The sequence below is a fragment of the Mastomys coucha genome, unplaced genomic scaffold (genome assembly GCF_008632895.1).
Source record: "Mastomys coucha isolate ucsf_1 unplaced genomic scaffold, UCSF_Mcou_1 pScaffold9, whole genome shotgun sequence".
NCBI lineage: Eukaryota > Metazoa > Chordata > Mammalia > Rodentia > Muridae > Mastomys > Mastomys coucha.
The window spans coordinates 53,540,665-53,567,280 of NW_022196915.1; the positions used below are offsets into that span (position 1 = coordinate 53,540,665).

Here is a 26,616-nt window from a genome sequence, read left to right on the forward strand (position 1 = left end):
TGTCTAATCTACCACACCCTGAATCCTCTCCTGAATGCCAGGAGGCATGAAAGGCCCCCAGCAAGCAAGGAAAGCTAGGCAGGCACTGAGAGCCTCTTGCTGGCGCTAATAAGGAGCAGTCCATCCCAGAACTAAGATCTCCTGACTCCCTCCAGGAAGATGCGTCCTTGAGAGATCGAGGCCTCAAATTCTTTCCACTGCACCTCATGTTTCCTTAGTGAATCCCTGGGATAGCTACACAAAGGAAAAAAACAATGCTGTGAGCAACAGCCCCAAGCCCAGAAGGTGAATTCTCCTCCCTGTCCCCGGACTCCCCACCCCCAACCCCATCACAAAACACTGCATTCCTGGATTGTTTGTTTCTCAGTCAGGTGAAGCGGAGGTCCAAGCCGATAAACCTCACAGAGACTTGGGAAAGAGGAGTCCAAGATGAGATCAAGGAGCCTCTGAGGGCAGTTGGCTCAACCTGACATTGAACAGGGGCTGGGGCCTCTCCCAAGTGGGATTCACTTAGGCTAGTCACTACTGGGGACTGCTGTCCAAATAGCACTCGGGAATGCAGGAGGAATCTAGGTCACAGAGGCAGGGCTTCAGTGGAAAGCCCAGAGGCTGTCGGTAGACCACCGAGGTGGGGGCAAGCCTCTCCCCCACGGGTGGAACCTCCCACTTAGTGGGAGATGTCCCATAACTGATCATTTTCTCCCTCTATATTACAGAAAGGGGAAAGCACTTTGAAGTGATGGTTCGTTGGAAATGCAGGATAAAGCCGGAATACTAGAATCTTCCTGCTGCTGGGGAGGCTGGGACTGGACAGAAGCCTGATCCTGCAGGCCAGCTCAAAGTAAAGGATGTACCCAGGATTTCTGTAGCATTCACGCACATTATAGTTGTTAAAAAGCAAGCAAACAAACAAACAAAAAAGTGAACCCTTGGAGGCTGGTGAGATGGCTCAGCAGGTAAGAGCACCAACTGCTCTTCCATAGGTCCTGAGTTCAAATCCCAGCAACCACATGGTGGCTCACAACCACCTGTAATGAGATCTGACACCCTCTTCTGGTGCATCTAAAGACAGCTACAGTGTACTTATTTATAATAATAAATAACTCTTTGGGCCAGAGAGAGCAGGGACTGAGCAGGCGGGGTCTACCTGAGCGAGCAGAGATCCTAAAGGTCAATTCCCAACAACCAGATGAAGGCTCACAACTATCTGTACAGCTACAGTGTGTACTCATATACATAAAATAAATCTTTTTAAAAAATTAAAAATTAAATTAAATTAAAAAATGAACCCTTTGGGCTGAGGAAACAGCTTAGTTGATTAAGTGCTTGCCTTACAAATATGAAGATCTGAGTTCGATCCCCAGAGCAAATGTAGAAAATTTGGACACCGTGGTGTTCAATGACAATCCCAGCACTGGAGATGCAGAGACATGTGGACCCCTAGGGCTAGCTGCCTCGCTTACCTGCTGCAGGACTCTGACTCCTATCTGCATACCGTCAGAGCTTGGATCAGAACCTTATCTAGGCTCAGAGTAATGAAGCAAGTCCCAAGCCATCTCTGGCCCTCCTTCCATTCCTTCAGGTCTAGCTGGGTAGACAGCTCTTGACCTTCAAGGTTAAAGGGAGGACAGGACCGGAAATGAGGGCCCAGGGTTTGCAGATTCCCAGAACACTGAATCAATAATCTATACCTGCAAATAAACTTTCTTCCCCGTCTTGTAACAGGGACAAAATCCTGTCCTTGACTCCTGCTAGATGTCTCTGGAGGGGGTCCAGAAAGCATCTGTGGGGTCATTGGCAGAGCTCATCAGAGGACAAGGGGACAAAACAGGAGAGCACCTTAATAGCCCACACATGCCTTTCTTTGCTCGAATCAGTCTGGCTTGCACCATTGCCTTATGTCACATCGGTAGGATGGAAGTTGAAGTGCATCCATCAGACAGGATTGTTTGTCCTTAGAGAAGTTCTACAGAGATGCACAAAATGACCCAACACACAGCCAAGACTCCTTAAGCTGTGACTTCCTATCAGGTTCCCAGTTCAAACCCTGAAGAGAAACTTTCTTTTCCTCCCAGGTTTAACAGTGGCTGTATTCAGCCTGGCTTTTATCTGTTATGATTTGTATTGATAATGATGCCATGGGAGCCATAATGTCACCCGCTGGTTTCATGCTACGAGCACAGGAAGACACAGCCCTCAGTGTCCGCCCAGAGGAGACAGAGCTCTGCCTTCTGTCAGGCCCTTCCCAAGCCCACTTCCCTGAGTTGTAGGCACTAGATGACTAAATGGTTCCTTAGCCAAAATACCACCCACTGGAAAGGATCTGTCACCAAGGCTGGCAGAGGAAAAACTTGGGGCTATATCCTAGGATCCTCACCAAGCTACAGGACAGGAGGTGGAGCAGAGGATGCTGGTGCCAGCTCAGGGCGGGATGGACACTAGGATACAGACCAGGTAACAGGTCCACCATGAAAGCCACAGGGCTCAGTGTGCACAGCAGCTCAGGAGAGGCGCAGCACTGGCCTTCTTTGAGTTCCAAAGACAACCGAGAACCAAGAACAGTGTCCTAGGGGCACAAATTTATATCTACAAGGCCAGGTGTGTTGCCAAGAAAATCTAGACCCCAGAGTGGAGAAAAGCAAAAGTTACATTTTTTTACTGTAGCTTGTAATCATTTTTTTTTCTTGCTGTGTTCAAAAGAGGAACTGCTTTCCATAAGCTTAAACACAAAACAGACTTTGAACTCTTCCTGATCTTATCAAATACTGTGGCACAGTGCACCTTCAGGCTTAGGTGACACACAGCACACATTCAAGCTTAGGTGACACAGCACACATTCAGGCTTAGGTGACTGCACCCTCCATTCAGAAGAGACAGGCAGATGACTGATGGGAGAGACAGGTTAGATGAATGACAGACAAGACACACAGATGGGTAATTCAATAGATTATAAATAGGTACAGATGAATTTAATACTGCAGTAAATTACAGAGATAGCAATATACACATTAGACTGATACATGTGTGACAGATTAATTAAAAGAGACAGACAGAAGAGAAAGATAGGATGTGGATGGATGGGTCAGAGAGTGAGCTATGACTTAAAGAATAGTAGTGTCCCCCCAACTATTCTTATGTTGAAATCCCAACCCCTAGAAAGACAGCATTAGGAGGCGGGGCTTTGGGTGGTGATTAGATCATGGAACTGCTGACTCCATGAATGGATTTAAGGTTCTTACTAAAAAAATCCATGAACCACCACCCAATAATTTCCACCAAGTGAAGACACAGTGTCTGTAACTCATAAAGCAGGTCCTCACAAGACACCAAATCTGCCAGTTCTTGATGCTGGACTCCCCAGTATCCACAACTGTGAGAAGTAGATTTCTGTGGTTTGTAAACTGCCCCATGTGATATTTTGTCATAGTAGCCCAAGTAGATGGAGAGAGAGAGAGAGAAAGAGAGAGAGAGAGAGAGAAAGATTTCCCTATAGGTTCAGTAAGATGACAGACACATACATATACAATACATACTTAGAATAGATAGATGATAGATAGATAGATAGATAGATAGATAGATAGATAGATAGATAGATAGATGACAGAGTGATTAAGATAGATGGCAGATATATAATAGAGACAAGGATAGATGATAACTATAGACAGGTGATAGGTAGACATAGATAGCTATGACTACATGGCTGAGAGACACTGGATAGACTAACAGATGAAGACGGATAGACTACATGAGAGTCACACACACCAGAAATATCACAGCAACCATTTGTAAATACCACGTTTTTTAAAATGCACAAATCTCACTTATTCTGTACGTAAGCATAAGAGCTAGCAGCCTTGCCCTTCTCACAGATGTAAAATTGCTACCTAGAAAGACATTAGGATGGTGGCTTCCAAACATCGAGTAAGTGCTACACAGGAAAACCAGCTCAGATCTAGTTCTTGGTGCTCTCCAGATACTGCCTGTCATGTGAAACTCATTCTCTGAAGTGGCCCGATGTGTGGAGTACCCTGATTCTAGGTCATTACCAAGGTCGTTTGATCCCTTGCACGCTGGCTCCCCACAAGCAAGGACTCCAGTTCTGACCTATCATTAGAGGGAGACGAGGTCGTAAACACAACTGAGTCAATCTAAGCCAGTAGGCTTCTGGAAGAAACACAGCACAGCGGGTGGCCCATGGGGCTGGAGATGGCAGTCACTTCTGCCATCTGCCACATGCTCCTCTTATCCCAGCTCCTCTCCCTTTTCCCACTCACTCCCTGTCCTAGCCAGTGCTAGGGAAGGAGCCAAGTGAAACCTTTTAGACACCAAGGACAGCAACTGAATGGAGCCTCAGTCCCAGTGGTTTCCTAAGATTCTAGAAGACACTGGCTTTGCAAGCCACGCCCACAACCAGGCCACAGCAGTAAAGGCCCTCCTCTCACAAAGAGGAGGGAGCAGACCGGGAAACAGACCCCAGAAGGCACCTCTGGCTTCGGGAGACCTGTGTGAACATTCATGAAGTCCATTTCACCAGAAGCCCAACTGTTGAGACAAGACCTGAGATGCTGGAAGCTTCCAAATTCAAAATGCTAAACCCATCTAGAAATAGGTCAGAAGATTCTGTGCCTTAAGTGTGTTAAAAAAAAAAAAAAAAAAAAAAAAAAAAAAAAAAAAAACCCTCCCCAGGGGGTCTGAATGTGCAGTTATACTCTTTAATTTTGGCCAGAGATGACTGCAAAATTCTCTTTGCTGGAGAGGCCTGGGCCACCATGACCCAACTTCAGGCAGCATCTGCTCTATCATTAGGGGAATGCTCGGTCACATTCTAAAAGGGCTGCCTCCCAAATGGGTTAGCCAGAAAGAACTCTAATTTCTACTCACTAGAACCCCCCTTGATCATTAACCACAGCAGTGAGGCTGACTAATGGCAAGGAATCTGAATGAATGGCTTCACCCAACAATGGCAGCAAATCTGAGGCAGAGCCCTCAGAGCCCAGAGAAAGAAGGGACTGGATCGTTGCTTGGGAAGAAATGGGAAAAACAGCTACTCAAAGAGGTACAAATGGCAGAAAAGAGCCGTAAGGGAGTGACTTAGGGCCAGAGCTATCCACCAGGAGGAAAAAAACAACACATCTCCTGGCCAACCATTCCCCAAGGCACTCAGTTTTGCTTTTTAAGTATTGTGCACCATTTATTGTCTGTGTGTGTGCATACCTTGCATGAGTGGGCCTCTCTCTTTCTGTGTGTGTGTGTGTGTGTGGTATGTAGTGTATGTATGAGGTTTGTATATGTATGTGTGTATGTGGTGTGTGTGTGTGCTTGTGTGTGTGGTATGTGCATTTGTGGTGTGAGTGCATGCTTGTGTGTGTGGTGTGGTGTGTGTGTATATGTGTGTATGTATATGTATGTGTGTATGCTTGTGTGTGTGTATGTGTGTATGTGTGTGTATATGGTGTGTGTATGTGTGTGTATGTGTGTGGTTTGTATGTGTGTGTGCTTGTGTGTGTGTATGTGTGTGGTGTGTATGGTGTGTGTGGTATGTATATGTGGTGTATATATATATGTATGTATGTATGTGGTGTGTGTATGTGTATGCTTGTGTGTGTGATGTGTGCATGTGTATATGTGTGCTTGTGTGTATGGTGTGGTGTGTGTATGTGTGTATGTATGTGGTGTGTGTATGTGTGTGTATATGGTGTGTGTATGTGTGTGGTGTGTATGTGTGTGTGCTTGTGTGTATGGTGTGTGTGTATGTGGTATGTGTATGTATGCAGTGTGTATGTGTGTGCATGCATGCTTGTGTGTATATGTGCTTTTGTGTGTGTGCATGTGTGTGTGTGCACGCTTGTGTGTATGTGCATATGTGTATGTGTGCGTGTGCATGTGTGTGCACGCACATGTGTGTGCATGTGTGTATGTGTGTGTGCACGCATGTGTGTGCATGTGTGTGTGTGTGTGTGTTGGTTTTTGAGATGAAGTCTCTCACTGTCCTGGGACAGGCCAAGCAGATTAGGCTGACCAGCAAGCCCCAGGAATTGTCCAGTCTTCTATGTACTGAGATCATGAGTATGAACCTTCCTACCACACCCAGCTTCTTCTCTTCCTTCCTTTCTTTCTTCCTTTTCTTGTACAAGCTCTGGAGAATGAATTCAGATCCTCCTACTTGCATGGTAAGCACTTCAAATGCTTAAACAGAGGCTCTACCTCAGGCCATGTCGAGCGGAAGGAAAGGTGTTTGTTGACCACTAAGCAGAGTGATGTTTCTGATGTGACTAAGCATTTCTCGTCCATTTACTAAACCCCTGCTACCCTATGACTCAATATGGAAGCTAGCCAGGGCCAGCTGTATCACCGCACTGTAGAAAGTAGGTAAGTGATGAAGGCAGGTAACCAGGCAAGGGGGTGGACTCCACGCTGCCCATCCCCAAACTCTAGGATGGTCCAGAATCTGGGGAGGGGAGCAGCTACCAAGAGGAGAAAGAGAAAATAGGGGCAAGGAGCCAGGTCTTCCACAGCCCACCAACATCCACCATCCCCACTAGAGCTGCTCTCATCAGTCCTCTGTCAGGCAGGCGACAGTGGGCTGTCTAGAGTAACAATGTGTCTACAGTAACACAACCTGGTAGGCAGCCAAGCCAGGGTGGCCAACTCCCAATAAGTGACGGGCAGAAATGGTCAGAGCTCAGCCCTGCCCTCCAGAAGCCCCATTTACCCAGCCGGGATATAGAACAGGGGATCTTGGGTCATGGAAGCTCTTACCTACCAACAGGAACCCTGAGACTGGGACACCAAGCCATGGATGCCTGTCACCTGTTCACATTTGAAGGTTGGGGAGACCTGGATGTAGCCCCAACGTGTTCCCTGCCGCTCCACTCCACGCTCCATCCGTCATCCTCACTAATGGGACTGATGGAAACTTCCCAACAGTCTGAAAACTCTAGGGAAAACTGGGGAGTTCTAGAAGCATCTAAAAACTGAGACTCTCCCAGCTTTGTGTGCAAGCCCCTGGAACACAGTAGAGACTGAGATCCAGGAGGAGGGAGACGTTTCAGGAGGAGGGAGACATTTAAGGAGATGGAGACTATCCCTTCCTAAGCCAGATTGATCTTTAAGGCTATGTCTGCCGGCTCAAAAAGAAAGACATCCTGGGCTCCTTCAAGAGACAGAATCCATTGCAGACATGATTTCTGGACCCCTGGGCTGCTTCTTCTCCCTATTGTCCTCAGCAGTAGATATCAAGGGATTGGCCCAGCTACGGACAAAACCTTCCCATCCAGCCACCCAGTGACACCTGAGCGGGTCTAGAAAAGGCCTTCAGGTCCTTAGGTGAATCATACGACTTAATCCATGTAAGGCTTGGGCGAGATAAGAAGCTGAGAGGGGGCCGGGTGTGCCCACTCGGACAGTACATTGGATAGTGTGGCTTTCTAATCACCAGACCACAGGCAGATTTTGTGGTGACAACTTTGGTCCTGGATTTGGAAGCTTCAGTGTGATGTGGTTGGGTTCTTTTATAAACACTTTCTAACCAGAGTCAAATGAGCCCTACAAAGGGAATAATCAAAAGTATCCATTACAGACACATCCAGCTTACACTGTGTGTTCACACGTAGGCCTGCCACAGGCGGGGAGCAAACCCAAATGCCACATGGATGAACAAATGACAAGCAATGGATGTACCACAGTGGCACTCCTGAGCCAAGTCCTCTCAAGTTTCCTCCATCCGCAGAAAGACCTAGGACAAGCCCAAAGGGTCCTGGGAAAGGTTTCTGAGTCCATCAGGGTCTCTAGGGGCATGCAACTTCTCCTACAGCTACAGTCCTCAGAGAGCAAGCTCTCTTGGCTATCCGGACCTCTGTGAGAGGCTCCGGCTCCAGCACTTACCCAGGAACAGCTCAGGGAAAGAGCCTGCCTAGTTCACAACTGTAGGCTGACACGCCTGAGCTGTGTGCTCTCCCCAGCTGCTGGCAGAGCTGAGCATGGCTCTGGTGTTGGTGGGGAGGTGGCTAGAGCAGCCACTGTCATCAGAGTGAGCACAAGGCACACAGATGTCTTGGAAACATACCTGGCTCAGTCACACAGCATCACTCAAATCAAGTCTCCTTCGAGTTTTCTTTTATTTATTCAGTCAGTCAGCTATCCTCCATCCCTCTTAGCACTGACACTGGTTGGGTGGGAAACTTGAAAACAAAACAAAGGGTCTCAACGGACACATTCCAAGAAACTTAAGTGTCACAGAGTATGAGACAGAAGCCCATCTGTTGCCAGGGTTCAGAGAAGTTATAAACTGTAGGCAGGGGGCACCTATGCAGAACCTCAGAGGGAGTGAGGATTCTCACAGGCAGACGGAAAGACAATCAAGAAGTCAATGGGAGTCAAGGCTGGGTAGCACGTTAGCACCACATTGCAGACAATTTGGGTTGTGCTCTCTGAGCAAGAGAGGACCACTGAAGGATTCAGAGGAAGGAGATAGCAAGAGCAAAGCCTGGAGGGAAAGATTCCAGTCACAGAGGGCTGGGGCCAAACTACAGGAACAGAAAGCAAACATGGAAATCGGCTGGCTATAGAGGCAACATGCACTAGAACGCCTGAGGATCCAAAGAGGATCTGGGAACCAAGCCAGCTCGACCATGAGGCAATGCTCTGGAATTAGGCACTGGAGACACAGCCGAGGAGTCACCGGGGTGCACTGTGTCCAGGTTCCGCACCTCCAGGGAAAGCCTTGAACTTAGGTCAGCACAATAACTTCTGTCCTTGGAGATTTGGCTTGAGAAGCCAGCACAGGCTTCGGAGCGCTGCAGTGTTCTGTATTCTGTATTCACATAGTAAATCTGATAAGTCAACTAATTCCAGGTCCATTTTTTTCCTTTTATTTCATTTTACTGAACATGTGTGGACTTTTCTTGTCATCAAGCCCTGTGCTGGTTATTTTGTTGCAAACTTGACAACATAGAGTCCCCTAGGGAGACAGAGCCTCAACTGGAGAATTGCCTCCATCAGATTGGCCTGCAGCCAATGATCAATGTGAGAGGGCCCCGCCCACTGTGGGCGGCACCATCCCTAAGCAGGCAGGCCGGGGCTGTGTAAGAAAGTCAGTCAAGCAGGAGCCAGAAGGAACAGTTAAGCAGCACTCCTGTGCTTCTGCTTGAGTTCCTGTCCTGACTTCTCTCAAAGATGGGCTGTGACCTGGAAGTGTAAGTTGACATAAACCCTTTCCTCCACGAGATGCTTTTGATCACTATGTTTCTCACAGCCACAGGAAAGCAAACTAAAACACATCCTGAAATAACACAGCAGGACAACAGTTTCCCCCCAGCATTTATATCTTATCAGGCGTTAGGAATAATTTAGAGGTTATTCAAAGTCTCCAGGAAGTTGCATGTAGGAGACATGTAAATTCTACGCCATTCTTATGTAAGAGACTTGTGTGCTCTCAAATTCTGGTATCCTTGGGGGGGGTCCAATCTCCATTTTCCTAAAGCAGCATTCCAGGCACCCCTACAAGCAGCCAGCTCCAGCCACTACCAGGACTGTGGGGCCAGTCTAGATGCCACCAGCTGGCTATGTCTGGTGTCTCTGCCCACCCACCCCTGGAGAGAAAGGGCAAAGGGCATCCTACTACCCTACACTGGGTCCCTCACAAAGATCCCACTGTGTAAGGCCCAGCAGTAGCTTGCCTTTATCATAAGAACGTGTCCTGCTAGTACTCTGGTGTTGTGTCACCTTCTTTACACAGGAACATTCGGCTGCCATTTTCTTTAGCCGGTAGAGCCTTGCCAGATGGAAACAGAGCCTCCAGGGACAGGCAAACCAAAGCCAGCAAAGAGAGAGGTGAAGATTCCCCCACCTGTGCAGCTGACAGGGATTAGAAGAGGTGAGAGGAAGAGGGGGGAGAAGGGGTGGGCAGTCTTTGTACCAATTCACCTAATTGCCATTTCCACAACAGCCAGAAGCTCATCAAGTTTGCAATTAAACACCCAAAGCCTCTTCCCACCCCACCCCACCCCCACTCAATATGTATTCAGGAAGCTAGGGAGCTCTTTAAAGAAGTGGGCACTGAGTTCCATGAAGCTATGCCCCTGCCCTGCAGAGCAAGCTTCAGCCACACTCTTAAGCCAAGAAGAATGGATGTGCCCCCAGCAAGCAGAATACAGGAAAAAAAAAAATCCCGATTCCTCACCTGCATCATTATAGTTTCTCTCCAGGGGAAAGGCAGTGAGCTGCTGGGAATCTTGTTCTCATTAGCAACCATGATGAACTTTTGCAAGAGTCGTTGCATTTTTTTTTTCTTTTTGCAAACTACCGAATTTGACAGAGGTTGGGTGTGACAGCTCAGAGCACACCCATGCCACCTAATTACCCCCAGTCGTTCCCTTTTCTCCTTTCGCAAGGTGTGGCTCTACCCGGGTTTTACAGCCTGTGATTCAAACTCAGGACCTCGAATATGCAAGTTCTACTACCGAGAGATATGCTTAGCCCGGGTTCCATGAGATTGTTCGTTCATCAAGCCCCCTTGCTGTTGAGCCAAACAGACCGCATCTTGAACCTGCATTAGCGCTATCACATCCCATCCCAAGTGACAGAGACAGTTGTTGTACCCTCTCCTCCTAGAGACCATCATAAGGGATGATGCCTCCACCCAGGGAAGGAAGGTAGCCCACAGGTGCTGCGTGAGGGAGTGAGAAGGTGAAAGAGATGTCAGGGTAGCAAGAAGGGATATGGCCTGCAGCAGGGGAGGGATGGGAAGGGACAAGTTCCAGTAGACTGGAGCTGAGGCTCAGGTCAAGTGCAAGAAGTGAAGGAGCAATGGCAGACACAGGAGGAAATGATAGATGGTGCATGTCAGGCTCTCCTCTGGCTTCCAGATGAATCTGAGAGGAAACAAGCCCTTCTGCACCTGCAGAACAAAGTACAGGTGGCTACAGGAAAACACACATATAATTATGTTTATGTTTATATATATTTATATATAGCTTATATACAAATATAAATATATTTGCATATAAATTATACAAAAATATTTTATTTATATTTATATATGTATATATATTTAATGCAATGCCAGTGTGGGAACAGGAAGGACTTCTTATTCGCTATGTAAATATATAAATTATATATAAATATTATATATAGTGCATTGCCAGTGTGGGAATGGGAAGAACTTATTAGCTATGTAAATACTTTCTGTACAGATGAAATCTAATGCCCAGCAAGTTGATGCTGAGAAGAGACCAGATAGATCCCTAGACTCCTGATTCCTAGTACCGGGTACTTTCCTGTCTCAGAGGCATGGCCATGCTTAGTGTAACCAACCACTCCCTGGGGAAATGTTGTTTGTGGAATGCTAATCCTCAGAGGCCAAAAGCACAGGCCTTCATTGTGTCCACCTCAACTCAAGGTTGGTTACCACCCTGATTTGGCCTTTCTAGCTGATGTCTGAATGGTCTGGATTTCTTTTGGTTCACGCTACTCAGAAAAAAGGGGGAGGGGCCAGGAAGTGACCACTCAGCCAGTGGAGTCCCAAGCAGCCAAAAGGACCAGCAAGCCAAGGCAGGGGTGTCCATGAAGGGCTCTCCCAAGAAGGTCATTCCCAAGGCTAGAGCAAGGCAGAGCAACAAGGACCACACCTGGAGGATCTGTCCGGGAATGGAGGGCTGTCCCCAACACTACAGATTAAAAACCAGGATGGTGGGAACACCAGGGAGCTGGGTATAATTTAAAATGCAGGAGACACAGGACATTGCTCCTCTGGTTTCAGGAAAATGATGAGACCCCAAAGCCACAGTCATCCCTGAAAACACCCAGGAAGACAGGCTTCAAAAATCGCAAACTACGAGGTTCTTTCAGTGTTGGTCCCAACCCCAGGAAACTTTTCCTCCATGACACAGAGTACTGACTTCTGCCTTTGGACAAAAATCCCTTTCTAACAAAGGATTCTGATAGGCCACTGTGTAGCTTCCCCCACCTCCCCCCAACCTACCAGTCAAAAGGCATGCTGGAATCAAACCACTCACGAGCAAATTCTGAACACAGCAGCTGTGTCCAGTGAATAGACTTTTAGACTTGGTTGAACCAAGAACACAAAACCCTGAGAGGGATAACGTAAAAGGGCATCACTGTGGGTGCCTACAGCTTTCCTATCTCACGGACAAAGCATATCAGTGGGTCTTGTTCCAAGCATAGTAGCCCAACTCATTCGGTGTCCAGAGCAGACTAGAAACGTACTCCTTTGACTGAGCTCCCTATCACTGGAACGGAGGTTTCAGGCAAACACTCCACTGCATCTGAGTGTGGTAGCATATGCCTATCATCCCAGAATTTGAAAGGCAGGGACATGAAGATCAGGAACTAACCTCAGGTACAGTACAGAGGGATAAAGGCCAGCCTGGGCTACCTAAGACCTTGTCTGAAAACAAACAAACAAACAAGCAAACAAACAAACAGAAAACACTTCCCTTATTCTATCTTAATTCTGAGAAGAATCCTTGAAATTTCTATAATTCAATATTTATGACCTCACAACTCAGGCACATTTTGTGGTCAACATAGAGTAGCCAGGCCTCCTCTCATCCTCTACAATTCTTCAGAAGCTCATCCTCAAGTTCAACTGCAGGAGCAAAGTTTAGCAGAAAGTAAGGCTAAGGAAATAGAGTTCACCATCTGTGGTCTCCTTGCTGGGTAGATCAAACCTCTCTGCTCACTTCACCCAACAGAAGGCCCTAGTGACCCAGGCTCATTTTCACACTGCCCCGAATCCAGGTTAAAGGTGATGGTGCCCAAGCCTTACTGATCATGGTGGTTCCCCCAGCCAGGGCTGCCTTGGTTCCCTGGAAGAAGTCATCAGCTGATGTCATTCCCTGGTCAGGCATCTGGAAGCGAGTGTGCACGTCAATTCCTCCGGGGATCACCATTCTGGAGTGGGCTTCGATGGTCTTCACCCCTCCTGGCACAATCAGGTTTTCTCCTATTTGCCTAAGAAAGCAGAGTTGGTGAGAGAGAGGTGCCAGGGAAATGTGCCATCAAATTGGATCTGACATCTGTTTCCATTAAGCTGTAAACATACCTTCCCTGCAGGAGGAGCGCTTTTTGGGTGGTTGCTCTAATCTTTCATGGGAGCCCCGCCCACTCCTCATCCTCATGAACAGATGCAGAATGAACTAGGACACTAGGCACAGGGGCTCATATAATCCCAGCACTTGAAAGACTGACATGAGGATTACGTCTAGTTCAAGGTCAGCCTTGGCTACAGAGTGAGTTCGTAGCCCACCTGGACTAAAGGATGAGGTCCCTTACAGGAGGCAGCAAATTCCCCATTCAATAACAAGTTATCAGAAACCTCTAAGACTGAATAATGACAAAGTCCCAAAACACTTGTATAACATTCGCTCCACCATCTCCTGACATCCCCCATTCGGCTAGTTTTCCAATAACAACTCGCTCTAGAGCTAAATCTCTCTCCCAACATCTGTTTGTCCTATTTTCCTTTTCAATGTGGGAAAAACGGAGGTGGAAGAGTGGAGAGAGAGAGTGCGCACGCGTGCAAAACAAGGGGAAAAAAGAAAAGGAAAAAGTAACCAACTGCAGTGTGGTTGCAGGTGCTCATGGACTCAGATAAAGGTCGGAAAACAAATACCCATGATGCATCATGCCCAGGGGAGAAGCAGGGTTGCGGCAGCGTGTGAGGATTTTTTGTGTTGTGTTATGTTGTGTTGCGTTGTGTTTGAGACAGTGTCTCTCTACAGAGCCCTGGCTGTCCTGGTACTCACTATGTAGACCAAGTTAACCTCAAGCTCACAGAGAACAACCTGCCTATACCTCCCAAGACGTGGGACTAAAAGTGTGTGCCACCACACCCAACTGTAGGGTTTTAGTTTTGAGACAAGATCTCATCATCTAACTAAAAAAAAATTTTTTTTTAATTTTACCTCATCTTTCCACCAATTTTTTAAAAAAGAAAAATGAATAAAGGAGGAGTTGAGTTTCTCAGACAAATGAACTATGCTAAAATTAGCCACTCCATTCCAAGCCAGTGTTCTTCAGCCAGACCCATCATGCTCTCCTATGATTGGGATGCCAAAGGAATAAGCAAATCATAGCCTGTGATTGCTCAGAGCTGGGACTGTTGCAGACAAACACACATGGAGAAAGTATTAACTATGGAAACGTTAAGACCCATTTTGGCTTCATAAGTCAGAGTGTAAGCTTCCAAGCAGCCAGAGCCTGTCGAGCTCGCCCTTCTCCAGACTCACTTGCTACTGGAGTTTGATGAACACTGCTCACTTAAAAGATGTCATTCACTGTGATGTTTGTCTTTGAGCAGATGTGCTCTCTCTCCAGAGCCTCTGAGCTGTCCCCAGAGGAAAGGCATGAAGATATTGTTGTACACTGTTCAATTAACCCTCCAGAGTCCCAGAATATCCAAACTCAGAACCCAATGCACAAGCAACATGGGGTGGCCTTATTTTGTACTAGGAACCACTCCAAGAATTGAAACTTAGGGCCGGAGAGATGGATCAAGGGTTAAGAGCACTTGTTTCTCTTCCAGAGGATACAGGTTCAATTCCCAGCACCCACAAGGTGGCTCACAACCATCCTGTTTCACAGGATCCAATGCCCTCGTCTGACTTTCAAGGACACAACAGGCACGCACATGCTGCACATACATACATAGAAGCAACATATTCATATACATAAAATAAATCTAAAAGAAAATAATTTTTTTTAAAAAGAAATGAAATCTAAAATCCTTCTAGGATTAGGCAATCACTTTTCTGAGTTGCTGGTAATTAACTCAGTGTCCTGTGGCCCTTCCTGATTAAGCAAGCAGATCCACATCTTAGCAGGACAGGCAGGCTGCATTCCACACTTATGTCCTATGCCTGAGTACTCTATCCCAAATAACTACGGTGTAGCCTATCACAAACCAAGTGAGTACTCCATCCCAAATAACTACAGTGTAGCCTACCACAAAGCAAGTATACCAGCTGGCAACAAGAGGATGGTGTGTCACCTCTGTTAAAAATAGTAAATTACATAATACATGGGTGTTAGTGTGTGCTGTGACTTCGAATTCCCTGAATCTGAATCCCCAAATTTATTAATTACCACCAATAAAAACAAGCTTAAAATATGCTAAACTGGTCACTTTTGGGTTTTTGGCAGTGCCTGACTGATGCCAGATACACATTCTACCGATGTTACAACATTCGCAGCCCAAGCTCAATGACTCTTGGAGTCATTAAAGCTTGAGACTATTTACATGAAAAAAGTGGAAGCTTAGAAACACTGTGTGTGTGTGTGTATGTGTGTGTGTGTGTGTGATATATATATATATATATATATATATATATATATATATATATAGAGAGAGAGAGAGAGAGAGAGAAAGAGAGAGAGAGAGAGAGAGAGTCCTCCACCTAGCACTGAATCGTACTTACTTGATCAACCCATCTTCCATGTATATGTCTGCATAGAAGGACTGGTCATCATTCACAATCTTGCCACCTTTGATCAGAAGACGATCACTCTGTAACAGAGAGGGGAACAAAGTCATAACATATAACCTCCCTAAGAGAAACATCAGTCAATCCTGAGGAAAGGGAGGTAAAGGGCATGTTTTTTAACCATTCAAGAGTGATGCTCAAAGCCAGGAGATTTTGGAAGGTACCTTAACCAAGCTGAAAACCTTATGCGAGGCAAGCTGTTCATTGCCTGAATCATAAGACACTGGCAACACTCACCCTTGATAAACAACCATCTTTTAAAGAACACCTTAGACCCGAAAACAAAAGGAGGCATTATAGAACACCCCAGCAAAAGAAGACAATGCTCCTGAAATTATTTTTGGCTAAACCTCATCTTTTAAAAAAATAAAGAAAGAAAGAAAGAAAGAAAGAAAATTCCACCCACATGTAGGAAAGTCATGTTTTGGCAAAGTGTTTGTCGGGGAAAACTGACCAAAAGTCTGTTGTCATAGCATATGCTACACAAACACAGGAACATCGGCCATAACAAGTTTTCAGCTCTGCGCGTCCACTCCGTGCTCATTTATCTGTGCGGTGAATCACACAAATGCAGTGGGCAAGGGAGAGACTGTAAAAATACACACCCATTTAAGAGATAAGAAACAGAGCTTCATGATAAATTAGACATATGGGGGATTTTAAGTCTAGTACCACTACTGATGGTTGATCCACTTTTACATAAAAAAAAAAAAACTTAAATGATAATCCAACAGTAAAAGCCAAGAGCATGTAAAAGAAACATTTTATTCTGATGCACAGCTATGCAAAATATTGTGGGTGGGATGCATGCAGTGTCACCATCTCAGGCTGAGTGGATTACAGGTTTATTATTTCAGAATAAATATAAACTGTACGAGCAGAGCCATGCCCGTTTATTACTCTGTGCCTTTCAGAACTGCATTCATCTTGATAAGAGTCAACCCAGAACTCTGTTACAAAATACAATCTCAGCAAGTGCTACTTGCATTTTGAAACTACCAAGAAGAGGAAACTATAGAGTTGCCTTAAAAGATTCATAAAATGCTACAGAACAAAGAAAACAAGATACAGTTGAACACAAATGTAGTCATTATTGGGCTCCGAAAATATTTATTGTTTCTGTTACGCTGAAAAACAAGATCAGTTTAGTTTTACACCATAGGGTTATCTATTCAGGTGAAGGCACTGAAAACAGTCAACATGAAGAGGATAAACAAAAATATCTTTATTAAACCTACCCTACATACATATCATGCTATCAGAGACTTGAAACCTCTCTGAAGTGAATGGAGCGAGATTCTATTACCGTGAGGAAACTGAGGCTCCCGTGGGCTTAAGCCTGCAAGGGTCCCTCCTTTCTCCCCCGAGGGGATTGTCTGTAGTCTGGGAGGCAAGAAGTCCTGCTCTTTACCACCTCCCCTTCCTCACAGTAATACCTGTCACAAAACATCACTGTGACTCCCCAGCCAACGGGCAGGGGAGGGGGTCGGAATTATAGTCTGTTTAATCTAGAGCCTTCTAGAAGGCTTCTTACATAAGAGGCTGGCCACAGTGACAGAGGAAGTGAACCAATAAGTCCTAGGGCACAGAACTAGATAACTTTTAAGGATGGAGGGGGCGCTCTTTTAAAAAGTGCTCTTGTTGATTGCCTATTTTCCCTCTCCATACTGTCAAAACGATTTTGTCTTGATCATGCACGAAAACAGCAAATCGTGAGGTTTGCTGGAAATCTCCCCACCCCCACTGCCCAGATGCCATCCTTCAGCGCGATGAACATTTAACATTGCGTCCGGTGTGTCAGCCCTTTGGGATCTGGTACTGAGGATTTGGGTGCGAGGGGTGGGGGGTGGGGTGCCTTGAGAAAAGGCTAATACCCACTCAGCCCAAGCTAGAAACCCCAGGCACACGCCCCCTCCTCTGGGCAACAATTCCTACTACTGCAGATGGGTGTGTCCTTGTGCACCAAGGAAAAAGAGGCCGGGGTCCCAGGCCCTAGAGACAAGCAGAGCAAAAGCTCATCCTCAAATCCGGCCTTAAAACCCATCTTCCCTATTTGAGATGCCTTTGAATCTGCGTATCCCTGGGTCCAAACTGGCCAATGCTATCGCACGGCATTATATAACAATGAATTTTCTTGGCGATTCTCCCTGCCTGGGATCTCCAAGGATGTAGAAAATTAGACCGGTGAAATTTTTTTTTTTCAGTAAAAGATGCAAAGAGAGGAGGAGGGCAAAGCACCACCCTCTGCATCCCCGAAGCGTCGTGAATTCCTCGCAGAGGTGCTTGTCCTGGGATGGAGGCCCTGAAAGAAGACAGCACCTCGGCCACCACGATCATTGTCTGGGACCGGCCAGGCCATCTGCGAGAGTCGCAGCCAGCGCCATTACCTCCGCGAGCTTGCTCGCTGCTGTCCCCAGCGCCCACCCGCCCAGCCCGCTTTGTATGCGCCACCACGGCCGCCTCCCTGGTGGCGGAAGGAGCAGAAAAGACGAGAAAGCGAGCCGGAAACCCTGCCAAGACCCCAGCCCCAAACCAGAGGTTCCTAGGGTCCTCCGCGTCCAGAAAAAGCTCCCGCCCTTCTTTGCTCATCGAGTCCCGACCCTCCCTTCCCTCTGCATCATCCCGGTTCACCCTGCCCTTTCCAGCATCCCTCCCTGTCATGACGCCTCCGGGCTGGAACTCGCTTTTTCTCACAGGAGGAAGGCTCCAGAAAGCTCTTTCTGGAGTGGGCGGAAGACACTGGAGGATCTGTTTTCCCAGGTCCCCACAACCAAGCTCCCGGATCCCAGCCTCGCCGCACGCAGCCGGAGAACAATATCAGAGCGTCGACCATGCATATTCAATCTGGCATCCATTTGCTTGCACCCCGCGGGCAGCGCTGCAGCATCTCGTGCTGACAATGAAAGATACAGCGGATCTGGCGCGCTACCCAAGGCTACCTCCTTGCATTCTCGCGCCTATTTCAATGCCTTGCAAATTGCGTGCCTTATAACTGTTATTGCATCTCCAACCCCAACCCCCATCTTCACCACCATCGCCTCCGTTGGCAACGAGAAGGAAAAGTTGAGTCTCTTTCCTCCGCCTTTAAAATACATTTCTTAGATATTCTATGTCACAAAAGGTTTCTCGCCTTTCCCAAGTACCAAACTTACCGTGATGCGTGGAATATTTTTCTTCCCCTGATAAGACATCTCTCCGGGGGGCGGGGGAAGTAATTTCAAGAGGACAGCTTTAAAGCAAAGATAGCCGGAAAAAAAGACGTGGTTTAAAATATATATGTATATTTATGTTTGTAGGAAAAAGGTACAATCCCTTAACTGGTCTTGCTATTAGGAGATTTCAAAACTATAAGAGACAGATGCAGTCCTCTGTCTTCCTCTCCTCCAACACAGATCCAGCTAGGGCGGAAAAAAGAAAGAGAGGGAGAGAGAACAGGAGGGAAGGGGGTGGAAATAAACTACAGCAATAAAAGCCTTGGTTCCAGGCGGCCTCCACCGCGCATGCGCCGCCAGCCACTCCCTTTCCTCCCAAGCAAAAGCCATCCGCTTCGCGAGAGACGCTCACTGATTGGCCAGAATCGTGGGATGTGCAAATGAGATAGGCGGGGCGGGGCGCAGCGCCCAGGCAGCAACTGCTGCAGTGCGCGCAGGGCGCGGTGCGTGCGCCCGAGCTGGGAGCGCGCCTTTCGCGCCCTTTCTGTGAGCCCGGGAGGGCGAGCGGGGACTGCAGCTGGCAGCAGCCCCAGATGCCTCATCTGCAATGCAGGGCACAATGGAGGGGTGATCGTCCCGGGAGGGTGAGGAGGGGGCGCAGGCCCGCGACGGAGGGGCTTCGATACAGCCCGGGCGGCATGCACACGCCTGCCCGCGCGCCAATCCGCGGAGGCCGCCGCTGCAGCCCCGCGTGGGGTGACTGCGCAGAGCCAATGGCCTCGCTGGCGGCGAGCGCGCGACTGCACCGCGGCTTCCCCCGCCCTGCTCACCAGGCACGGCCTCCGCCCTGCAGCGGCTGCTGCGGCAGGAGACTGCCGGCTGGAGGGATGAGGACAGCATCCGGGAAGGTCTTGAGCTACCGGGCAACCGGACGCCCCGCCCCAGAATGTTTTTTGTGACTGCCGACTACCAAGAACAAGAGATGGAGGCCAGCGCCTGTGGGGCAAAAGGGCTCAGTCTAGCACCCTGACCGCCCTCCTGGCTAGCACGCCAAGACTGTCTGTCTCCTTTGTGTGGTTGCAGCGCTTGCAGGTTTAGCGAGGAAAAACTGTTGGGACATCCTGAAGCCAGAAGCAAGGAAATGGGTTATGAAGGAGCAATAACAAGAGATAGAAGAGGTTATATCCCACAAAGAGAGGAAACTGAGTCATGGAGAAACATAACCTCTAGTCACTAAGGGTGTGCCAGGCCTCCGTTAATGACCCTAGTGATACAATAGACCTGGGAGCCTTTGACTGTGTCAAACCAGGCTAAAAGATCTAACAATGCAAAGGGAAGGGAAGAGCTGGTGCGGTAGACACGAGGAAGGTTCTCCAGATTACAGAACTTCTGCTGAGGCATGGCTTTGACCTTCTCACCTTGAGATCAAAGAATGCATGTGGACACTGTTTAATCTAGGTCATCAGGCGCCCTTTTGGGAAGGGAGTTATCTGTTTAACTGGTTCACACCTGCTGATCCATAATTAGCCAGAGAAAGACAGAATTATTCTGAGGCTCTGTGTTTCCCAGTTTTGTTGTTTGTTTGTTTGATTTTTGTCTTTCCTGCACCTGACCAGGGTAGGGGGTCTTCTGCCTTTCTAGTCTTAAAGGAGATATAAAACTCACCCTTTCAATCCCTGCATTCAATCCCTACAGTCCCTGAGGGAGGATCATGAGGCAGTCTTCACTTTTAACCAGTTCAAGTTCCAGTTTAACCTGGGCATCTTGAAAACAGAAGCCAGTCCCCATGTCCTGTTCCAACTGGATGATGTACACTAGATGGGCAAGCTGATATCTAAGTACTGGTGTCAGCCACTAGGTAGGCGCTATAATCCCAGCACTCGGTATGCAGAGAAAGGATCAAGACCTACCTGGGCAGTGTCATTCATGGATGGATGGATGGATGGATGGATGGATGGATGGATGGATCAGATCCACCTAGATAGGTAGGTAGATTGATAGATGGATAGATAGATTGATAGATAGGTGGATAGATGGAAATAAAGCTAAACTTTCCAGGAAAGCCCACTGTAAGCTAGAAGTCAGCAGGAGAAGGGGGCCCTATTAAATCACAGGGGAAAATAACTACTTGTCAGGCAAGGTTAATGAGATTCACATTAATTTAGACAAAATAGCCTCTAGTTATGTTGTTTGTTTTAGTTGCACTTTCCTGCTCTTGATCTTAATGGATTTAAATACATCTTGTTATTTACCAATTTGCTGTGGAATATTTTGTTTTGTCCTATCTGTCCATCTCATTAGCGTCAAGCTCCTTCCTACAGCCATACACACAAGGTTCTTAACCCATGATAATTGACATTTCTGTCCATAAATGCCCAGAGACAGAAGGTTAAACCTGATTTATTTGCTCTGGCTGGAGCTTAAGAGAGTATTTGGCACATAGAAGGCCCCCCGGGGGGGGGGAACAACTTTAATTAATGAAGGAAAATACTTGTAGTTTGCATATCTTAGCAAACTCTGCTCAGTTCAATGCAGAAAAGTAAAAGGGGATGGGAAGGAAGCGTCTACACGGATCGATCAGTTAAGATGAACTGTATTTGTTAACTCTCTTTAAAGACACTCAATGGAAGCTGGGTGGTGGTGGCGCACGCCTTTAATACCAGCGCTTGGGAGGCAGAGGCAGACAGATTTCTGAGTTTGAGGCCAGCCTGGTCTACGGAGTAAGTTCCAGGACAGCCAGGGCTACACAGAGAAACCCTGTCTCGAAAAACAAAAACAAAAACAAAACAAAAAAAAAACCTCAATGGAAATCATTATCTGTTACTAGGATATTGGAGCCAGTCTCCAGCCAGACTTCTGGGTGTTTAAAAATTAAATGCTTGACAACAAGGATGAATCTGTCTATTCTGCAGAGCCCACCTCCCAACAATTCCTCACTGAACACCAGGACAAGGCAAGCAGTGGTGTCTCTGTGAGACTCTCCTTATGATGGTAACACCCCAGGCATCTGGTGCGGTCTTAGGGAATAAGCTGAAAGGTGAGTTGGGACTGACTTCAGCCTCCACTGCAGTTGCATGCCCCCACCCCACCCCGGACTCCCAGACAGTCGGCAGGTACACAAAGCGAACCTCTCCTTGCAGAGAAGAAAATGATATGTCCCAATAGTAGAGTGCTTGCTTACGTGCTCAGAGCCCAGTGGCCTTTAGCTGGGCCTGGTGGCATAGGCTTGTAACTGCAGCTACTCAGGAAGCTGAGGCAGGAGAAACACAAGATTCACTGCTGGTCCGGCCAACTTACCAAGACTGTATCTCAAAATAGAAAAGCGGCAGGAAAGTGCATTGTGCTTTCTTTTCTTTCACTTCTGGTTTTTGTTTGGTTGGGTTTTTTGTTTTGTTTTGTTTTTTGTTTTTGTTTTTTTGTTTTGTTTTGTTTTTTCAGATAAAATAGATGCTGTGCAGCATGCTGCCTAACCCCATAGCATGTGTTAATGATCGGTATGTAAATAAATAGGCTTTGTCGCTTCGTTGTTAAGGTACAACCAAAAGGCTTTTCCACATTACCACCATGCCAAAAAACACACCAGACTGGATCTTTTGTTCTTTCTTTCTTTTTTTTGGGGGGTGGGGGGGCGCTGTCACTGTTCTGGGTCTTGGTTCCAGCCTTGAGACCTCAGCAGAATTCTGCTCAAAATGCTTATTCTTGTGGGAAGAGAGAATGAGGGGAAGAGTTGCCTACATTGTTTATGCTGCTTCTCCTAACAAACTCCGTGTAATGGGGAGCCTCATTCATCTTGAAGTAAACCTCAGAATCTACAAGGAGCCCCTAGGAAAATGTTCCCATGGCTATATATTCTGAAATTATATTTTAGAGAAGAGTGGATGAAGAAAGGCTCTAACCCAGGGCCTTGTGGTTGCTGGGCAAACACTGTCTTGTGTAGCCACGCCTTCATCCTCTGAAGAAGTTCCTTCCTCCTCTCCATCATTCTTCATCCTCTGTCCCTGATCCCATACCTTTGTCCTATGTGCCACCTATACTGTGTGATGCAACTCAACACTGAGCCTGAGGGGAGGGTAGCTCTCCTTTCTTTCTTTCTTTGCACTCACAGAGCTAAGAACCTGTGACAAAGTCTTGCTGACAGCTGACCCTAATAAAGCGTGCAGCAGGAAGACACTACGTTTTGAAAAGATGGCTGTGGAGATGGATAGAGTAGAGATAACACCCACTGGGGTTTTATAAGATGCTTTTTACCAGGAAGAGGGGTGGGGAGCTGAAGGCTGTCATTCTGACGCTCCAGGGTGACCAGCTGCTCTCAGTTCCTCAGTAGTTTGCCCAGTATGATTTCTGTCCAGACCCAAGCCCTCCAAGGTTCTTAGTTTCATTTTCCCTCCCATGAAGCTGAAATAACCGTTTCTGCTTCTGAGGCGCTGCGGAAGCACAACGTTAAGAATATTACAGGGAAGGGACACTCGCAAACAAAATGCTGACAGGAAGATCGGAACCTAAATGTGGCCAAGAAGAAAACCACAACCCCCTGAGCCACTGTGGCCAGTTGCCCAGGGCTGCAGCCTCCAACGTGGTCTGCAGAGGTTAGGATGACACAGCGGCCAAGAGAAGGAGCAAGGATCCCGCATTGCCAAAAACAGAAGGCCCTGGCTAGGGTACTCTGCTGCAGATGGGTGTTGGCAACTATGGAGCCCCAAAGGGCATAGATTGCCAAAGGACAGCGAAGCAGACATACATGAGACCTTCCGGGCTACCATCTTCCGTGGGTGCATCTTCTGGGTGGTGCCCAATGAGGATCATCAGAACACTGCTTTTACCAGAACTGGGCTCATATGAACTGCCCCCTTTGGGCTCTGAAAGGGTCCTGAAGATTCCCCTGGCTACATGAGGCCAAGACGGGTATTAGGGAACAGAGCTGTAGAAATCGGGGTACTCCACAGAAGCAAACAGAATCGAGCTTTCTCTTCTAGCCTCCCAGTTAGCACAGATACCACCCAAAAGTCCCTGAATTACACTTGCTGCACCCCTCATATGAGTGAATACAGATTGTCCTTGGGGTGTGTGTCCCTGCTGGAGACACACAGACCTAGCCGGCCTTCCTGTCTCAGGTCTTCCCCCTGGTGGCCAATGAAGAGTATGCACATAGTTCACTCCTTTATCGTGGAGCAGTGGGCTTCACACTGGGAGAGAGCTTTTAACTTACTTGTCCTAGTGATATGAGCCTGTCTGCTCACCGCAATTATCTGATCCTGACTCCACCCTCAGGGCCTGAGTCTTCCACAGCCAAGCTCAGCAAGATTATTCTCCTCTGCGCACTGAGCCACAGAACTAAACTTATTTCTGAAGGAGGAAACCAAGAAAGCATGAGCTAGCAGGAAGCTTTTACCCCTACTGAGAACTTCCTCTTCTCCCCAAAGTGCAATGTGGCCTACTCTTTCATTCTACAAAAGAAGGCTAAATATTACTGTTGCAGGATTTTCCCTGTCCCATCACATTAGGGCAGTGGGAGGCCTGTGATTGGATAGGGAAAAGGGAGGCGGAGCTAAGAGTTTCAGAGAGAGGGAGTGTCTCAGGGTAGGAAGAGAAGGAAGATAGATGGCTGCACTGTGGACATGAAACCCTGTGGCATTTACCAGCCACAAGTAGTTATGATTTCACAAGGTTACAAATATTGGAATAAAGTTTTTATCATTATCAATTGGTTCTGAAATTGTTGTATTGGCATCTTGTAAATTGTGATACATAAATCTGATAAATTGTGTTACATAAACCTGATTGGTTAATTAAGCTTTAAGAATCTTGATTCTACCAGGTAATTAGGTGTTGAGATGGCTGACTGTGGGGAGTGTGGGGCATTGCGTGGTAGCGAGAGAACTCGCCTCCCTCCTCTCCCCCGCGGGCCCCTCCTCCCAGTGGCTGGAGAGCTTGAGGACCAGCAGGAGCCGGGGAGCATGTTCCGGGCCCACAGAGCGTTGGCGGGTCCATTTTTTAATATTCCCCACAACATATTACTGCTAGATTTCAGCTTATCTGGTTTCTACTATCAATCCAATCCACTGCAATGTTGCTGTGCAGCTAATGAAGTAGGAAATGGCATCTATGGAGCATAGATTGACACAGTCACGGTGCTGAAAGCTTGAACACATATTCCATGTGCAGGTATGGCTCAGTGGGAGAGTTGGCCCCAAAAATGCAAAGCTCAAATTTAATATTAAAAAACAAACAAACATACAAAAACAATACAAATCTTTCATCTTCCCCCAAGCCCTACTAGGTGTATCTTGCATCCTATCATATAGACGGAGAAAGAAAAACACAAAGAGGCCTCCAGTAAAGCGCAGCTTCCTGCTGGAGGAAGAAAATATTCAAATCCAAGAACCCCATAGTTCAGCACACCTGTTGAATTCATGATAAAGAACTTGATTGTAGAACCCAGGCTCTGCTTTGTATGGGGGGAAGGTGTGGTTGATCTGCCTACTATCTCTGTCTTCACTGATTTCTTTTTTTTCTTTTTCTGGTTCTTTGAGACAGGGTCTCTCTGTGTTGCACTGACTGTCCTGGAACTCACTCTGTAGACCAGGCTAGGCTTGAACTCAGAAATCTGCCTGCCTCTGCCTCCCAAGTTCTGGGATTAAAGGTGTGCGCTACAACTGCCCAGCTCTTCACTGATTTCTATCCTTGACCTCCACTCCAAAACACTTCCCCTTATTCCCCGAATCCATCCCTTTCTTGCCTTATCCCTCCCTGCCCCCAATTGAAACCAGTTTCTCCAGGCAGCCCTGGACTTCCTTCATTGAGAACCAGCACAGATGGATACCAATGTTTAAATGAAAAAGTGCTTAGTGTTTCTTTTCCACTGGAAGAATAACGTTTACCTCAAAGGCATGTGGAACATGATCTAGATGCACAGTGGGTGTGTCTAACTGTACATTCAGGGCACAATGGACCAAATCAGATGGAGAAATCCCCCACTGGCCCTACACTCTTAAATCTTCACTATTCACCAGAATTACAGAATTACCAGAATCTGGTCCACATTTTGTATGCAAGACAGCAGAGCCTCTGCAAGAGTTGTTCCCTCTGACCTTCAGTCTTACCAGACTGGCCCCACAGCAACACTTCATAAAGCAACACTGACAGAGTGTGTCCATGTCTGAGAGCAAGCCTCTCCTGGAGTGAGACAGTCTGTCTCTCACACCCCCTCTAATCAGGGAGCAACACTTTGCCAATAGACATCTTGCAGCACAGGAGACATGCTGTACTTGCTGTGTCCCCAACCAAGGCATCTCTCACCCTATGTGACTGGGGTGACTGGGGAGCCCTAGACATAGCTAGAGTGATTGAGGGCTTTTTTAAGGTTTATTTCACCCAAATTAAACTGATTTTCATGTAAGTACCTACCGGAGGCACTTACCAATCACAACTATGCTTAAGTCATAAAACCTAAGGTCTGTTTGTTGTAGCAGCAAAATTCTGGCTACACTGACTGTGATCTCTATGATGGTTTGTATCTGCTTGGCCCAGGGAGTGGCACTATTAGAAGGTGTGGCCCTGTTGGAGTAGCTGTGTCACTGTGGGTGCTTTAAGACCCTCATCCTAGGTGTCTAGAAGCCAGTATTCCACTAGCAGCCTTCAGATGAAGATGTAGAACTCTCAGCTCCTCCTGCACCATGCCTGCCTGGATGCTGCCATGTTCCTGCCTTGATGATAATAGACTGAACCTCTGAATCTGTAAGCCAGCCCCAATTAAATGTTGTCCTTATAAGAGTTGCCTTGGTCATAGTGTCTGTTCATAGCAGTAAAACCCTGACTAAGACAATCACAATGTCCAGATTTTAAATCTGTATGGAATCCATATATACACATCCTGTCTCCTCCCCTTCTTCCTTAAGGCCTTCTCCTTCCGGCCCCTCCCTCCTTCATTCTCATGACCTCGGTGACTTTGACTGGCCATTCTC

General features: G+C 47.1%; 1 protein-coding gene and 1 pseudogene across 2 annotated transcripts in view; one reads left to right on the plus strand and one right to left on the minus strand.

Moving 5' to 3' along the window:
- Positions 1-26,616, minus strand: part of Dpysl2 (dihydropyrimidinase like 2) — a 104,316-nt gene that overhangs the window by 47,017 nt on the left and 30,683 nt on the right. The window contains exons 1-3 of one of the 2 annotated variants that reach the window (XM_031362663.1): positions 18,656-18,993; positions 15,438-15,526; positions 12,788-12,972 (exon numbers count right to left, since the gene is read on the minus strand). In XM_031362663.1, coding sequence (XP_031218523.1) covers positions 12,788-12,972; positions 15,438-15,526; positions 18,656-18,694 — 313 coding nt within the window. In that variant the 5' untranslated portion in view covers positions 18,695-18,993. Of the gene's footprint in view, positions 1-12,787; positions 12,973-15,437; positions 15,527-18,655; positions 18,994-26,616 lie in introns of those variants that run through there. The other variant, XM_031362662.1, reaches the window with a different exon arrangement.
- Positions 19,130-20,906, plus strand: LOC116085239 (annotated as a pseudogene).